At 46.5% G+C, this 16,481-nt stretch overlaps 2 protein-coding genes across 2 annotated transcripts; one reads left to right on the top strand and one right to left on the bottom strand.

Annotated features, from left to right (window-relative positions):
* The first annotated feature begins 1,690 nt into the window (after positions 1 to 1,690).
* On the top strand, positions 1,691 to 5,383 carry LOC136537673 (serine/threonine-protein kinase RIPK-like). Its single transcript, XM_066529633.1, has 4 exons — positions 1,691 to 2,172; positions 3,824 to 3,959; positions 4,253 to 4,389; positions 4,499 to 5,383. The coding sequence occupies exons 1-4, from the start codon at positions 1,762 to 1,764 to the stop codon at positions 4,988 to 4,990; spliced, it is 1,176 nt and encodes a 391-aa protein (XP_066385730.1). The 5' UTR covers positions 1,691 to 1,761; the 3' UTR covers positions 4,991 to 5,383.
* Positions 5,384 to 7,040: 1,657 nt separating this feature from the next.
* Positions 7,041 to 11,135, bottom strand: LOC136537663 (subtilisin-like protease SBT1.8). Its single transcript, XM_066529625.1, has 2 exons — positions 9,451 to 11,135; positions 7,041 to 8,105 (listed from the first exon to the last, which is right to left on the bottom strand). Exons 1-2 carry the CDS (start codon positions 11,084 to 11,086, stop codon positions 7,444 to 7,446), a joined length of 2,298 nt encoding a protein of 765 aa, XP_066385722.1. The 5' UTR covers positions 11,087 to 11,135; the 3' UTR covers positions 7,041 to 7,443.
* Positions 11,136 to 16,481: the final 5,346 nt, after the last annotated feature.

The following is a 16,481-nucleotide window of genomic DNA, read 5'->3' as shown; positions in this document are numbered from 1 at the left end:
GGTGCCAACACCTAAATTCACTTGTGATAACACAGAGAAAAAGCTCAAACTCATAGGTTGCTGCAGCACTGGGAGAAAAAGGTAACACAACATCAAAACTTAGTTTTTGCAACACATGAATAATTCATTGCAACGTTCAAAAATCATATGTTGCAACATCTCAAATGTCTCATGCAACATAGAGAAACAATGAATACAACATCATAAATCAGTTACCGCAACATCGTCTACCATGCAGGCTTGGATGTGCAACAACGAGGGGATGGGTTCGAGGGTGGAAGTTTCAGTTCCAACTACAAGTCCTAGCTTGCCACCGTCGAGCTTAAAGGGACCATGACATCTAAGAGAGTGTGAATTAGGCTTTCTAAAATCTTCTACTCTAACTTGTCCTCTATTTCCTTCTTAACAAAACCTATGCAAAGATATAATCAATCTAGATGTGCAACTAAGGTTTTGCTAAGTGCTGCTATCTCTACCGCAAATGAGTTACGCAACTGAAAGCCCTATGTTTGGTTTTGGTAATTAAATGACAACTAGTGGACTAATGCTCAGTGCCAGCTCCCACTCCAAGGGCGGAATCAACCGGCCCTGACCTCTCCCTCCCCCTATGTTGCAAATGCATGTTTTAAGTGTTTCAGATGTTATCAGAGGTACATTGCAAGTGTTTCATATGGATGTTGCAAGAGTAGATCAGGATGTTGCATATTTTGCCAGTATTTCAGAGGCATGTTGCAAGTGTTTCAGAGGCATATTACAAGCGTTTGTTTAAAATATTTCATCTGTTTCAGACATATGTTGCAAACATTTTGATCTGGATGTTGCACATGTTTCACACATGTTGCAAGAGTATGTTCGAAATGTTTCAGCTGTTTCAGTCTTATGTTGCAATAAGTGTTGTCATATTGTAAGTTGCAAGTGTGTTTATCTGGATGTTGCATATGTTTCACACATATATTGCAAGTGTATGTTTCAAATATTTTATCCGCTTCAGACGTATGTTGCATTCAAGTGTTTTCATGTTGCAAGTGTTTCGTGTTTCAGAGGTTTGTTCATAGAGTCATGGGGGCATGGCCCAGGCGTCGGGGGAGGGGCCGTGCAGCGCGCCTAGGGTCCTGCAAACGGGGTGTGCTCGTCCTTATCCTGGCTCCCGGGTCCCGCCCACGTGGAGAGAGAGAGAGAGAAGGAGGAGGAGGAGGTCAGGGGAAAGGAGTGGCCGGTGTGGGGCGGGGTACGCGTGTGGGGCGGGACGAGGCGGATGGGGGCAGACGTGTGCAGCAGCGAACGACGCAGCGGTAGGCGCGGGCGGGCTGGCGACCGAAGCTGGGGTCGCGCTATGGCATTTTCTAATGGGCCGTTCCGTGGGAGTGTGCCCAGCCGTTTGATGGAATCCTATCCATCGCAGCCGCCAGCCATTCCCTATTTTATTAGTCGGATGTATTAAACGATAACTAATGATGTCTATATATGTCTATAAAATTTTAAGCCGAGAGCACAGGTTAATAAACTAATAATAACTTGAGTTCTCAAATCCGTAGTAGGGAATTAGCCTGGCTTAAAACCAAACCTCTAGCTGGAAGTACGCAACTGACCGAACCGAACCGAACCAAACTAAATAAACCATTTTGATAAATTAACTGATGATGATGATGATGACAGCAACTGCTCCAAATAAATGAGGCCACCCCATACAGGCTGACACGGCTGCCAGCTCTTAGACACTAACGACTCCTCCGCACGATATTCCTCCACTTTGATCAGCTTATGGCCATGGGGAAGCCCAAGTCGTCGTCGTCGTGGTCTGCGCTGTTCGGCCTCGGCTGCTTCAGTTCTTCCCATGCCGACCGCTCTAGCGACGGCTCCGGCTCCGGCTCCGGGTCCAAGAACGCGGCCAAGGTGGCCTCCAGTTCCAGGCCTCCCGCACCAGCGCCGCTGCCTTCGCCAGAGGACCTATCACTGTCGCTGGCAGGATCCGACGTGCTGGCTTTCACGGTGGAGGAGCTCCGGGTGGCGACGCGGGACTTCTCGATGAGCAACTTCGTCGGTGAGGGCGGGTTCGGCCCCGTGTACAAGGGCCGCGTCGACGAGCGAGTCAGGCCCGGCTTGCGGCAGCCGCAGGCCGTCGCCGTCAAGCTGCTCGACCTCGAGGGCTCCCAGGGCCACAAGGAGTGGCTGGTAAGCAAGTTTCTGAATCACGCGAACAATCTGATTCCATCGGGTTAGTTTCGCAGATTTTTTCTTTGACAGCGAATAGCGATTAATCTATTCTTCTGAATTCATCTTCATTCGTTGCAGAATTCCGATCCCTCGTTGAAAGTAAAACTAACTCTTCGCAAATACGAGTAGTTGTAATAGTCTCTTTTACTTCTGAATAATGGTTTTGGTTTGGCCATCGGTAGTTGAGCACTTCAGTCCAGAGTAGTAAAAGGATTGGCTTTTTAGTGTTTTTTATTTATCCAATAATAATTGAGGTAATAGTATATTTGAACTAATCAGCTGGCACACTTGGACCTATTTATCATTTTATTAGGTTTATAGAGAAGTTCCACCATTTACACTCCGAATAGGTTTATTGTAAAATATATCTTATGATTAATCTAATGATACACATGCATCATAGGTATTAGTATTTTTTAAACACATTTGATCAAATTTGAAATTGATTGACCCATTGAAAAGTAAAAAAAAATACATTTTGGGGGGACGGGAGACTGGAGAGTACTAAGCAGTAATGTTGAAGTTGAACTGTTGGCCCTGTTCTCGGTACTCCCCTTCCTTTAATCTGTCTTTAGATATAAGACACTTAAGATAAACTAGTTAATTAAAAAAAGTCAATTATCCTGTCATATATTGATTATATATTAGAAACTGAGAAAGTATTGTGTTAGTATTTAAGCACTTATTGACTTTGCAACGAAACTGTACTGAAAATAATAGAATTAAACTGAAAGGTTATTAAATTGTCAGCTCCTAGTCACTGATAATTAGTACTCCCTCTTCCAAATTTTCTATATACATTGTTTTTATTCTATATCTAAACATAATATATATCTAAGTGCATAGCGAAATTCATGTATTTAGAAAAGCTAGAACGTCTTATAATTTGTAATAGAGGATGTATTAGCTTGAATTAACTAAACAGAATTCAAATCTTATACAACTTCAGATAGTTTTTTTCCTACTATTACGAGTGAATGCCATTAAGAAAATAATCATACGTGGAAAGGAAGTTAATTTCTACTGCCATTTTAGTACTTTATTTAACAATGAATTGAGCCCTACTCAAAAGTCCAAAGAAAACAGTAGTGTCGCCATCTATAGCTTAGCTGTGATCACTTTTGGAAGTCGGCATGTCTTCTCCCCTCTTCAGACACACAGTTTCCTTTGAGAGTTCTTTGTTTCGTGCCCTGGAGATGTAGTACGTCAACTTGTCAACCACCAAACTAACACTGCTCATTTGGTCAGACAATTCTACTTTTCCAAGTGTTGGTGGTCAAAATATTCCTTAAAATACTAAGAAAATGCTGCTTGTGTTGACTTGCAACTACTAACTGTGATGATTTAGGCCTTGTTTAGTTTCAAAAACTTTTTCCAAAAAGTGCTACAGTAGCCATCACATTGAATCTTGCAATACGTGCATGGAGCATTAAATGTAGACGAAAAAAAAACTAATTGCACAGTTTGGTTGGAAATCGCGAGACGAACGTTTTGAGCCTAATTAGTCCATGATTGAAACTAATTATCAAATAAAAACGAAAGTGCTACAGTAACCAAATTCCCAAATTTCACCCAACTAAACACAGCATTATTTGTTTTTGCTGGACAGGCTGAAGTCATTTTCCTTGGGCAGCTGAGGCATCCACACCTTGTCAAACTCATCGGCTACTGCTACCAGGATGAGCACAGGCTTCTTGTGTACGAGTTCATGGCCCGGGGCAGCCTGGAGAAGCATCTCTTCAAAAGTACGGCAAATTCTATAAATTTAAATTCAAGTTTGTCTTATATTAACAATAAGAACTCTACGAATTTGAATAATTTTTGCGTTCACCTTAAAGGCCAAATAACCATAGCTCTCCCCTAAGGGCGACCCAAGGTGAGTTTGCACAAGCTACTGACTGTAAGTGGCATAGAGCTTACGGTGATTTGTTACAACATGTTGGATCTGAAATTTACATTGGTCCCAAGACAAGGGTGAAAGCCAGCATTCCTAACGATCTGGTGCATGAATGCTCTCTTCATGGAAATGAAATGACAGAGTACTCTGCTTCCCTGCCGTGGCCGACGCGACTGAAGATCGCCATTGGAGCTGCCAAAGGTTTGGCCTTCCTCCACGAAGCTGCCAAACCCGTCATCTACCGCGACTTCAAGACCTCCAACATCCTGCTGGACTCGGTATGTATGTCTTGAGATGCATGGCCACAAGACCAAGTTGTGTATATATTCGCTTCATGCGGTTTTCCTTCCTTCACAGCTTCACTAATCACTTGTGTTCATCATTCAGGACTACACGGCGAAGCTGTCGGATTTCGGGCTAGCCAAGGCTGGGCCTGGAGAAGACGAGACCCACGTGTCGACCCGAGTGATGGGCACGCAGGGCTACGCCGCACCCGAGTACATCATGACAGGGCATCTCACGACAAAGAGCGACGTGTACAGCTTCGGCGTGGTGCTCCTGGAGCTGCTAACAGGGCGGAAGGCGTTGGACAAGAACCGGCCGCCGCGCGAGCAGAGCCTGGTGGAGTGGGCGCGCCCATGCCTGCGCGACTCTCGCCGGCTGGAGCGCGTCATGGACCGGAGGCTGCTCAACGGCCAGCACCCCACGCCCACCCGAGCTGCCCAAAAGGCCGCGGGGATAGCCCATCAATGCCTCAGTGTAAGCCCCAAATCCCGGCCCCAGATGTCTGCCGTGGTAGAGGCCCTGGAGTCGCTGCTTGCTCTAGACGATGCCGTTGTGGAGCCATTTGTGTACACGGCGCCGCCGGAGAACAGATGACTGTGTGGTCTTGTATTTCGGTAATGCTGTGTAAAGACGTCCGTTCGAACGCTCGGGCAACAGCCTGACTCTCCGCTTACGTATTCCTCTCGGTTCACCGCACCGCCGCGCGCGTGCTCCATCGGGGCCACGCCACCGCAGCGCTCTCTCCACCAGCTCCAGCACTGCCGTCCGCCATCCTTCGTCTCCACCGGGCCATCCGCCCGCCGTGGCGTTCTCCACCGCATCGCCCGCCTTCGCCACCGGAGCTGCGCGCCACCTGCGGCATCGAGCTCCACGTAGACGAGCCTCCAATTGTCCAAGTAACAAGTAAATGTTGTGCTGAAAACACATGTTGCAAGCGTATGTTTCGAGTGTTTAAGATGTTTCGAAGTATGTTGCAAGTTTTTCGTATGGACGTTGCAAAAGTAGATCGGGATGTTATATATGTTGCAATGGTTGTATACGTATGTTGTAAACATCTGTCCCCGATGTTTTATCTGTTTTTAAACGTATGTTGCAAGTATTTATTTGGATGTTGCATATGTTTCACACATATGTTGTAAGTGTTTTATCTGGATGTTGCGTATGTTTGCAATGGTTTTCAAATGTTTTCGGTTGTTCTTGTAAGTGTTTCAGACGCATATTTCAAGTGTTTCATCTGTCTTCAGACATATGTTGCAAGTGTTACATCTATATATTTTAAAAGTAGATCGAGTGTTACATATGTTGCAATGTGACCCACTGCAGTTGTTGGAGAGGGCGCGAGGGGTTGAGCCAGGGCGCAGACGCCGCGTGGGGACGAGGGGGGTGCAGACGCCGTGTCGGGTCGGACGGTACGCGGAGTTGCAGGCGCGGACGTTCATCCAGACGTCCGGTCGCTATTTTGTGCCCTTTTTTTGAGTGGAACTATTTTGTGCCTTTCTGCTACTTCCGTTCCGTGTGGTAATTCCATTTGCTATCCTAACACACACGGCCCATCTCAACCGGGGTAGAGACTCCAGACCCATTGATTGGGCCAGCCTTGCATTGCACGGACGGCAAGCAATCAATCCAGCAGGCCCAAACATTCCGTGAACCGCGTGTTCGCTGATTGATTTCTGGACTGATACTGATTTATTGTGAGAGAAAAAACATTGTTGGCTGGTTAAATAACCAACAAGCGAACTGGGTGGTTCGTTACTTTTGAAGTGGTAAGCAAGTGATCCTCACAATTCGTTTTACCTGACTCTACTCTAATCGTAAGATAACTAGAAATAGGAGATGAGAAAGTCGAGTAGCAGCACTGAAACTAGAATCCAAATCCCAAACCACCGTTGGTATTGATCCTGCTGGCTGCTGGAAAGAGAAGGCGTCGACGAGGATGGTGGTACTGGCAGGGAGCACGCGTGCTTTGCAGGCGTACACGCACACATGCCGGGGCGAAAGCGAAAGGCGGCGTGGCGAGACAACGCACGCAGCCTTTTTCTTTTCCGTGTCCCACAAAGCAGATCGACTGTCCAGTACCTGCAAATGGCACACCAAGCGGGGATCTGTGTTATGTCTTCACTATGGTAAGGCCTTGTTTAGTTCCATGAATTTGGATTTTGGGGCTACTGTAGCACATTCGTTTTTATTTGGCAAATAGTATTCAAACATGGACTAATTAGGCTCAAAACGTTCGTCTCGCAATTTCCCACCAAACTGTGCAATTAGTTTTTCTTTTCGTCTACATTTAATGCTCCATGCACGAACCGCAAACATTCGATGTGACAGGTACTGTAGCAACTTTTTGGAAATTAGGATGGAACTAAACAAGACCTAGATTGGTAGGATGATTTCGGGCAAGAACCTTCACATAGCAGTAGCACCATTGTATGAAACAGGCAAGCATAAGCAGCAGCTCCTGTGGGGAATTCGGGTCAAAAATAGAAGAAACATCTGCTGAAACTGAAATGTTCAGCGATGCACATGTTTAATTCTTCATTTTTAAAATAGGTTTATAAAACATAATAAACTCCACAGAATATGTCCAAAGACACAAAACCACGTCAATTCAACTTGACAAGGTAGCAGAGAAATCCAGTCACATTCACTGTGGTGTGGAATCAATACAGGTTCAGCAGCCACTGGCACGCATATAGGGCAACACCAAACGGCGGATTCATTCAGACTCAGGGTTACTTGATGTCTGAAAACATACAATAATAACGCTAGAAAAAAAAAAGGAAACCTCACATGTTAATTCCTCAAGTTTAGTTTCATGCCGGACTTCTGAAAACTACAGGCCAAGTTGAGGTCCGGCGAGTTACCGACCGACCCACACCCGGTAGCCAGGGAAGAAACAAACAAATACAGGTTTGCAGTCGAGAGCTTCACGCCGATTCTCTTTGTGAAGCGATCAGCAAACTACATCAAGCTATCATGTCCTTCATCTGCTAAGCAGCATGATTAGACGACTTAGACACCAGGAAGACTCCAACTTATTACTCACCTCACATCTTCCATGTATACGCGACTGGGCTGCGAACGACGTGTTCATCGTTCACCCAGGATATCCACCCGAAATCCGGTTTCGCGTGGCCTTGCCCAGCCTTGGATGCAAAGGTGACATGGTACCTGAGCTTCTGCCCCGCCTTCTTGAACGTGAGTTTCGCCGGTGCCACCATGACAGCAACAGACTCAGGGCTGATCACCTTCACGTTGTAAACCGAGGTCGCGGGGCCAACATTGGTTAGCTCCCTTCTGAACCTCTGGACCCGCTTTGATTTCTGATTGAACACCACGGAGAAGGATGGGTAGTTGAGATCACCGGGGCGGAATTTCTTCGGGCAGGAGACGTTGGACGTCTTGGTGATCACTTGGATGTGCGGGGGGCTGTAGTTCAGGGAGCAGAGGAAGGCAGCGTAGTCATTTGTAGAGATGTCGTACACAAGGCCTGGAGAAAGCGCCTTCTGTGGGTCGACATGGCCGGCGCCATAAGCAAACGCGTTTGCAAGTGAACCGTCCGCGGCGTCCCGGAGAGAGGCGTTTGTGTTGTCGACGGTGTATGCAGTGGTCATTAGCGCAGACTTGATGGCAGCAGGGCTCCAGTCAGGGTGAGCGGCCTTCATGAGCGCAGCCACTCCACTAATGTGAGGGCATGACATCGATGTCCCTGCAGGAATCAAAACAAGTAATCAATTGGTATTCAGCTCGTAGTAGCAGGCAAACTGATGTATTCAGCACTGAGGAATGTCAACCATGAAAGAAACTACAACTATATAAGCATGAGTAATAAAATAAATAGTACTTATAAGAAGTTGACAGTTTAGCATACAAGAGCTGTGCCTGAACGAAGTCTCGACAACTCAGTTTTCCTTGCATTCTACTGTGTATATTATCAACTATTCTAAAAAAATGAGGAATCTGTCTCTTTTCTCATAGGAAAGATCCACAGCATGGTGAAAACAGCTAGCAGCTCATTAGTTCAACCGCCATGGCAACAGGAAGCAGCAATTCTACTCTGTAAACAGAATTATCTATTCAACTAAACTAATCTGCTGATAACAAATCAATAACCCAACACTCACATATACAGTACATATTGTTAGAAATCGATCTATTTAAGTGTAGGAGAGAATTAGAGACTCCTACACTAATTAAACAAATACTAATCAATGAGAACTGAGATCTCAGAATTATTTGATTAAATTTCAGCAGTGACGACACCTTTGCTAAGCTAGTACTGAAAATACCACCACAGTTTTGCAAGATCCTTCGTTTCAAAAAAAAGTGTTGCAAGATCCGGTTTATAGAGTTCAAATCACTAGTGTCCCCTTGCCTCATGCCTTTTGAATTGTCAAGAAAAAAAAAAGCAAAAGTAAAAGGTAACTTGTCCTTGCTGCTGTTGCCTTTTAAGCGGTTCATATCTAGCAGAGCATCGCATGTGCAACCCTGACAAAAGATGGTGAAAGCAAATGCGATTTCTTACGACACAAATGAAACTTAAGATGAAACGGCCTTTCTGCAACAGCATGAGCGCGACTGAGGCCATGTTCGGCTTATCCTATATTCGGCCTGTTCTGCTTCTTTTTTCAGTCGGAACAGTATTTTTCTCTCACAACAATTCAGCCGGAACAGTATTTTCAGCCAAGTTTCAGACCAGCGAACGGGCTGTTCCGGCTGAATTGTTGTGAGAGAAAAACACTGTTCCGGCTGAAAAAAGAAGCAGAACAGGCCGATAAAGGTCCTGTTTGCCAGTATTCTCTCTTTTTACTAACTGAATTGTCTATGTGTAGGAGTAGGAGCAGTAAATCAGTAGTAAATCCCAACAGGCTAGCAACATGACAATATGTGAAATGTTAAATCTGGCCACTAAGCGCGAGCAGTGCAAGAGCTTGATAAAGACGATAGCAACAAGACAAGATGTGAATCTGAACAATGCAAGAGCTTCGCAGGGATAGTGAAATTTTTGAATCTGAACAATGCAAGAGCTTTGGTAGGGACAGTGGGGCACTGACCTGAGATGATGTTGAAGCGAGTCCGGCGGCTGTCTTTGGCGAGTCCAGTCGGTCCAGCGACGCCGGTCCAAGCGGCCAGGATGTTTACCCCCGGGCCGATCATGTCCGGCTTCAAGATCTCCGGCACGACGGTGTTGGGGCCGCGGGAGCTGAACGCCGCCACGACTGGAGACGGCCGGACGCCAAGAACCGTGCCGCCGAAGCTCAGCATTGCCATGGGCCTGCCGCCGCCGCGCGCCGCGTACTCCCGTATCTTGTCACCCACCATCCGCCCCACCGCCACCGCGGGGAGCAGGTGGCTGTCCGCCACGAGCTCCTCTCCGCTGGCCGCCGTGTTGGCCAATATCATGCCGGCGCCGCCGGCCGCCTTGACGACGGCGCCCTTCTCCACGCGCGCGTTCACGCCACGGTCGCAGAGAACTATTTTGCCGCGCACGGCAGCCGGGTCGAGCGTCCCAGAGAGGCAGAGCTTGCTGGCGTTGTCACGCCCGCTGCCGTAGAGGAGTGGGAGCATGGCGGGGCGTGGGGAGGGAGAAGGCCCCGCGTAGAGGGACACGCCGGCCAGGCGCGCGCCTGTGGGGAGCGTGACGTATGCCGGGAAATCTCGGTCGAGTGTCCCTGCGCCGACGGTGGCGACCCACGGAGCCGAGTTTGAGACGGTGGCGCCGGATGGACCGGAGTTTCCGGCGGAGCAAGAGACGAACACGCCGGCCGCCGCGGCACCAAAGGCGCCCACCGCTACGGTATCCCGGAAGTACGGAGCTGAGCCGCCGCCGAGGGACAGCGACAGCACGCCCACCCCATCAGCAACAGCGGCGTCAATGCCGGCTAGGATGTCGGAGCCGAGGCACCCCTCCGGCCAGCACACCTTGTACGCGGCCACGCGCGCCCCGGGCGCCATCCCGCGCGCCGTCCCCGTGGCGTACCCGAGCAGGCTTGCGTTCGCCACCACCGCGCCGGACGCCGTGGACGCCGTGTGCGTGCCGTGCCCGTCCCTGTCCCGGGCCGACCTGAACGTCCTCTTCCCCACGCCTATGGCGCCGCCGTTTGCCGCACGGAGGCCGCGCGAGAAGCTGCGCGCGCCCACCAGCTTCCTCCCGCACAAGCTCGGCGGGAAATCCACGCCAGCCTCGCACACCCCCTTCCACCGCGCAGGCGGTGGCGGCAGGTTGCCGCCCGCAAAGCTCGGCGACTCCGGCCATACGCCGGTGTCAAGAACCCCTATGACCACGTCGTGCGTGGCCGCCTCCAGATTGACGATGGCGGGCTGGTAGGCCGGCGTGAGAAGGCCCAAGAACTCCGGAGAGCGCGTGGTGTGGAGCTGGAACACCTCGTCTGGCACCACCTGGAGCACCTCGGGGCTGCCGCGGAGCAGGGGCAAATGGCCCGGTAGCAGCGCCGCTGCAAATCCGTGCGCGGCGGCGGAGTAGGAGTACAGCAAGTGGCGGGACGGGTCGATGGACAGGGATTCGAGGTGCGCCGCGTGCCAGTGCGCCGGTGTCCGGTGCACGGCCGGCATGCGCGCCGGGTCCATGAACACGATGTACGTCGTCGTGTTTCCGGCGTCGCCATTGGCATGGGCAAGCGAGGGGCTTGCAAGGAGTGCAAGGAGGAGGAAGGGGAGAGCAAGCTCCATTGGAGGAGTGGAGGGGAGTGAGATTGAGAGTGAGGGGGTCAGGTGGTAGTGATAATGGCGGCTGGGTGGGAAAGCAGGTAGGGCCCTTGTGCAGAGAGGGTTTTGGGGCTTTGCAGTGGATGAAGTGAAGATGGAGAATGTCTCTCGGTTTTTATAATAAAATAATAAAATAATAGATTAGGAGAGAAATGGTGAGTGGGTAATGGAACATCATTTTAGGATTAAAATGAATTTTGCAATTATTTGGCTAAAGACTGTTTCTAAAGTTCTACTGCTAAGGGCCTATTTGGTTCGAGCTACTAAACTTTAGTAGCTACGTTTAGTCATTTTTAGTAACTCCAGAGTTACTAGAGAGGACTAAAGCTTTTTTAATAGCTTTTAGTCATAGCGTTCGGTTAAAAAGTTACTAAAATGACTAAAAACTACTAAATTTAGTAGCTACTAGGTGAACCAAACAGGCCCTAAGTTTGGTACATCCAGCTCTGTTATCTTTATGAAGTACTATGTTTAGGAGCTTTGGAAGGTTTTGGAGCTTTTTATTAGGATTGTGACTACTGATACAGAGGATCAAGCAGATAATCGTCATTTTTTTTAAAAAGTTGGTGGTTTGAGTAGTATGTAATGCATCATCATTTCTACATTAATGGATTTGACCGATTATTATTTGGGTGAAGTATTTTTTTAAAAGTGGTAACAGTTCTGTGATAACTGTTATAAAACATGTTGTCTGCGGTTAGGACATTTTCATCTCCGTGTCTCATGATCAACATAATAGATGAAAATATAAAAATAAATAGACACAAGATGGGAGACTATTCTTTATTCCTCTAAATATTGGTAATTACAACATAGAGCTCACACGTATATATAGTCGTATAAAGGCCTAATTGTTTGATAAGAGCTTATAAACAAATGGACTAGGATTAGGATTCCTCCTTCTCCTTTTCTTCTAGGATAAAGTCCGTATGTTTTACAACACTCTTTACTGGGCGATTACCACGATATGCGCATGCCTCGTTAAAAACTCCGTCTAAAAATTCAGTGGAAAAAACGGTTCTTAGAGAAAAGAGTACATCACATTCGTTAATTGCATTTCATATGTTGTCTCTTGTGTGAGAAACCTTCAAGTAAAAACTCACCTAGAAAAAAAAGAGTATAATCATGTATTCTTCAGGATATTCTATTCTTCATGAATAGATATTTATCTTCATGATAAATGCATAAACTTCAACGTTTTAGCAAATATGATCTTCTTGATATTTATAATTTTAGTGGTTTACCTTTAAGATAGATTCAATTAGATATGCTCCTCCTCATAAAGCCATACTTTGAACTTCATTGTTCAAATCACACTTCTCATAAATGTGTGCTTAATTAATGATATGCAGTACCACAATACTATATCCTTAAAAAAGTTAGCTCATAATTCTTCTATTAATTAATAGAGTAAACAAGAGCAATATGCTTCATGCAAGACCACTTATTAGTTGTGCAAAACAAATAAAAGTTAACCTTTAGGATAATAAATATGTTACAATATTCAATATCTTCTAGATAGTGCATCAAACTCATACTAGAGTTTGAATACTTATAATTCTTTCTTAATGGATTTTTAAATTGTATGTTCTATAAATCTTCAGGATTTTAATTATACCAATAATAAATTCAGTCTCGCATTTGGCATTTAGGGGATAATTCATTTATCAAAATCACCACTATTCTTATACCTTCTATGGTATTTAGAGGATATGATCACTTCATTGCTAGCTTTATAATATACACTTTTTCTGAGTGTTTCTATGATACCTTCATGGTGTTTTGGATTCCTCATTTTTATTCTCTCGGGGTCTACATTTACTTCAGGGATTACTAGTGTTTATTTAAGAATCGACTGGTAAATCCTTTAACGATGTTCTCATTCTTATTGAATAATATTTTTCTTCTATGAGATATATTCTCTACATGATAAATTATTATATGATATACACAAGGAGATAGTGTTATTGACTACAAAGTCATTCAATTACTATTCCTTCTAGGATATGCTCTTCTAGAGACTTCAATATTTATTCAAGAATATATTATACCTTAGACTTCTTAATACTTGGTATGAGATTTAATTTTCATATTTTGTGATTTATATTTTTAAGGAATTATATGGATTTTCATAGTCCACTTATTAACTGCATATTTCATATTCATTTATTTCATTTGCCAGAGATATAGCAGAACATTTATTTCTTCTCAGTAGGAGATTTATCCTCAATTGTTTTCTTTATTGACCCAATATAATCGCTTCAAGCGACTTTGCCATAGACTTTGTTTTTCGGATCCGGGTTCTCATAAGAGAAACATTTGCAATTATAGAGGTAGCGTTGTCGACAACTATTATTTTCTCCCAATATTCTCATAATATGAGATTATTTTGTCTCTTTGTTATTTTCCAAACAAGAGATGATTTGTTGTTCTGCATACCCAACACTAATGATGCACGCGCTTAGTGTGTTGGATTTCATCTTCATGATGATCCATGATAATCCTCTTCATAAGGTGCTTAACCTTCTTCATGAGGTGTTCTCTTCATGAGAATGGAGGAGTCTCATTTTATTTCTATTCAAGAAGTATACACTAAACTAGAATCCACAGGCGTCTCCGTGGATTTTAGCTTGATAGCATACAACATTTAGTTTACTACTAGTAAACACAACTTATGGTTTGTAACTTCAAGTTATTCCTCTCATTTTTCTAAAATATATGGCATATGCTTTGCTTCATGCTTCACAAGAGCATTAGTCAAACTATTGTTTGATTTAGTGCGTGATACTATTCCCACTTCAAGCTTCAAGGAATATTTTTCTCTTATAAGATTATTTCCTTCTATGAAAATAATATTTGGCATTCAAAATAGGCTTTCTCTCCCCCTAATGCCAATATTAGATCTTTAATAGTATACTTCAAAAGATATCCCCTATCATGGGCTTAAAAGAATTCAAATTTTATGCATCTCCGGCTACAAGTGGAGGCCCATTAATGAATGTGTCGGTGTTTCGAACAAATACCAACTAGTAAATTTATATTTGTTGCGCGTTAGGCTCAGATGGTGTACTAAAGGACACAAAGTTTATACTGGTTCGGACAGAATGTCCCTACGTCCAGTTTACTGTTGCTCGTGTTATTAGTGTCGAAAAAAGTTTGTAGTAGGGGGTACAAATGGTCAATAGAGGGACATGTCCCAAGTCTCTGATGGAAAGGTCGAAAGGATGCCAAGAGCTCAGTTGCTGCTTGGTTGTATGTGTTGTGTGTGGAATTGATCTGTCCCCTTAGTGGGGTGCCCTGCCATCCCTTTTATAGACCAAGGGGGAGCAGGGTTACAGATGGAAGAAAGAGGAAAAAAACAAAGGTAGAGAAGGTCCTTCGAAGGTGTCGAGTCTTCCTTTTCCCTTGAGCCTGCCCTACTGTCATGGTAGACTACGCTAGGGATAACATGCTTCGCTGATCCTAATAGGGTTGGGCCTTGGCTTCATTTTAGCGAGTGGGCACATTCCATCCTCCCCTGACGGACGGTGCAGTGTGTCAGGGTGCCGAGCCATGACTCTACGGGGAGTAGACAAGAAAGTGACTATTCACCTGTTACTGTTGATGACGTGAGTTCTCTCTTGACTGTAGTGGTTGTCGTATACCTGTGTTAGTATTCATGCCTGAGGGCTAATGGCGGCGCCTATAACACTATAGGACAAAAGTCAGTGCATACAACACTGTTCAGGCTCTATTAGGTCAGAAAGGGCTTAAAGCGTCCGTCCCGTCGTATCCTGATGGTACCTTCCTACAGGCGTGCAGAGCATGGTCCTCGATACTATGGTTGACTCGAATGTTCTGTCATACCATGTGCTCATCATTATGAAGGAGCAGGGTGCAGTCATCGGGAGAGGTAGAGCCTACCCTTAGATGTCGGACGAGGCAGAGCCTACCTTCAGCTGTCGGGCGAGACGGAGCCTGCCCTTGGCCGTCGAGTAAGGCGGAGCCTGCCCTCAGCCATCGGGTAAGGCGGAGCCTGCCCTTAGACATCGAGCGAGGCGGAGCTAGCCCTCAGCCATCGGACTAGGCAGAGCCTACCCTCAGCCGTCCGACGAGGTGGAGCCAATCTTCAGTCTTCTAGGTAAGAAGTGTAGTTGTGTTCTTTTCTATTTGGAAGCATCAATGTTTGATGGTTATTAGTTCCACCTCATTGGGTACCCTAGTATTATATCCTCGATAGTAGCCCCTGAGCCCTCGGGTGATTCAGATAGAATCACCCAGGGGTTGATTTGACCTGCCAAAGGGTGCGCACGAGCACACCCGATGAGTGTAGCCCCTGAGCCCCTGGGTGATTCGGGTAGAATCGCCCAGGGGGTATTTTGATTCGCTAGAGGGTGCGCGCGAGCGCACCCATCGGGTGTAGCCCCCGAGCTCCGGGTGACTTGGATAGAATCACCTAGGGGGTAATTTCGGACCCTTCGCAGGTATGGCTATGAGATTTGGTTTTTGTCAACTGGACAATTTAAAGGAAACCCTGGTATCCCGTTCGTGGGGATTTGTCTAGGGTTAGCCCGGTTGGGGCTCGATCACGGATCAAGGCTCCCTTGAGGCTTGTGCGCCGGAGTTTTGGTCGCTCATGGGCCCATCCCTCTTTAGGATGGTCGTCGAGACTGTTGGGCCATCCCTTGAACTCCTAAGCCCAAACGGGCCGGAGAAAAGCTTTTTGACTCGTATCCCCTCTATGGGAAAAGAGTCTTGGTCTACTTGGGAAGGCAAAACATCTGGCATGATTTTGGTGGGAAAGGATAGAGATTGTGGGCACATATCCCACGATGTGACGTGGTGGTGTATCATGGCAGGCTCGGAGACCTAGGTGGGCGGTTGCTCTTCTCGCATCCATCACCCCTATAAAACCAAGGGGTTTGCCTCTAGGGTTTCGTACTTTGCCTCATCACCTTTGCATCTGCAACCTCCACCGCCAATCACCTGAGCCTCCAGCACCCGCATCGCAGCCGCCGTCAAGCTTGCATCCGCATCGCAGCCATCATCAAGCTCATATCCACCCCCTCCTAATCGTTCAATGGAGCCATGGTGCAGGTTTGACATCACCCCTTAGTGCCTGGAGGGCCTCGTTCGTCATGGACTCCTTTGCCCATTGACTGTTGCTGAGGAGTGGTGGCTGCCCGGTAATGTGGATGAGCCGGCGCCGCCCGAAGGGTATGTAGTGTCCTTCGCTCACTTCCACGAGCGAGGATTTGCCATACCTGCCCACAAGTTCCTTCGTGGGCTATTGGATTACTAAAAGGTGGAGTTGTAGCACCTTACTCCCAATGGGGTCCAGCACATTACAGCATTTGTCACCCTATGTGAGGGGCCCCTA

The sequence above is a fragment of the Miscanthus floridulus genome, chromosome 1, assembly GCF_019320115.1.
Source record: "Miscanthus floridulus cultivar M001 chromosome 1, ASM1932011v1, whole genome shotgun sequence".
Lineage (NCBI taxonomy): Eukaryota > Viridiplantae > Streptophyta > Magnoliopsida > Poales > Poaceae > Miscanthus > Miscanthus floridulus.
Note: the sequence above shows the minus strand (reverse complement) of the source record. Positions and strands in the feature narration are given on the sequence as shown.

Excerpts from the sequence above, each read along its gene's own strand:
- LOC136537673 (XM_066529633.1), top strand. The coding sequence starts at position 1,762 with ATGGCCATGGGGAAGCCCAAGTCGTCGTCGTCGTGGTCTGCGCTGTTC. Across the intron at positions 3,960-4,252 it reads GGAGAAGCATCTCTTCAAAA|AGTACTCTGCTTCCCTGCCG; the intron begins GTACGGCAAATT and ends ATGAAATGACAG. Across the intron at positions 4,390-4,498 it reads CCAACATCCTGCTGGACTCG|GACTACACGGCGAAGCTGTC; the intron begins GTATGTATGTCT and ends TTCATCATTCAG.
- LOC136537663 (XM_066529625.1), bottom strand. The coding sequence starts at position 11,086 with ATGGAGCTTGCTCTCCCCTTCCTCCTCCTTGCACTCCTTGCAAGCCCC. Across the intron at positions 8,106-9,450 it reads TCGCTTCAACATCATCTCAG|GGACATCGATGTCATGCCCT; the intron begins GTCAGTGCCCCA and ends TGATTCCTGCAG.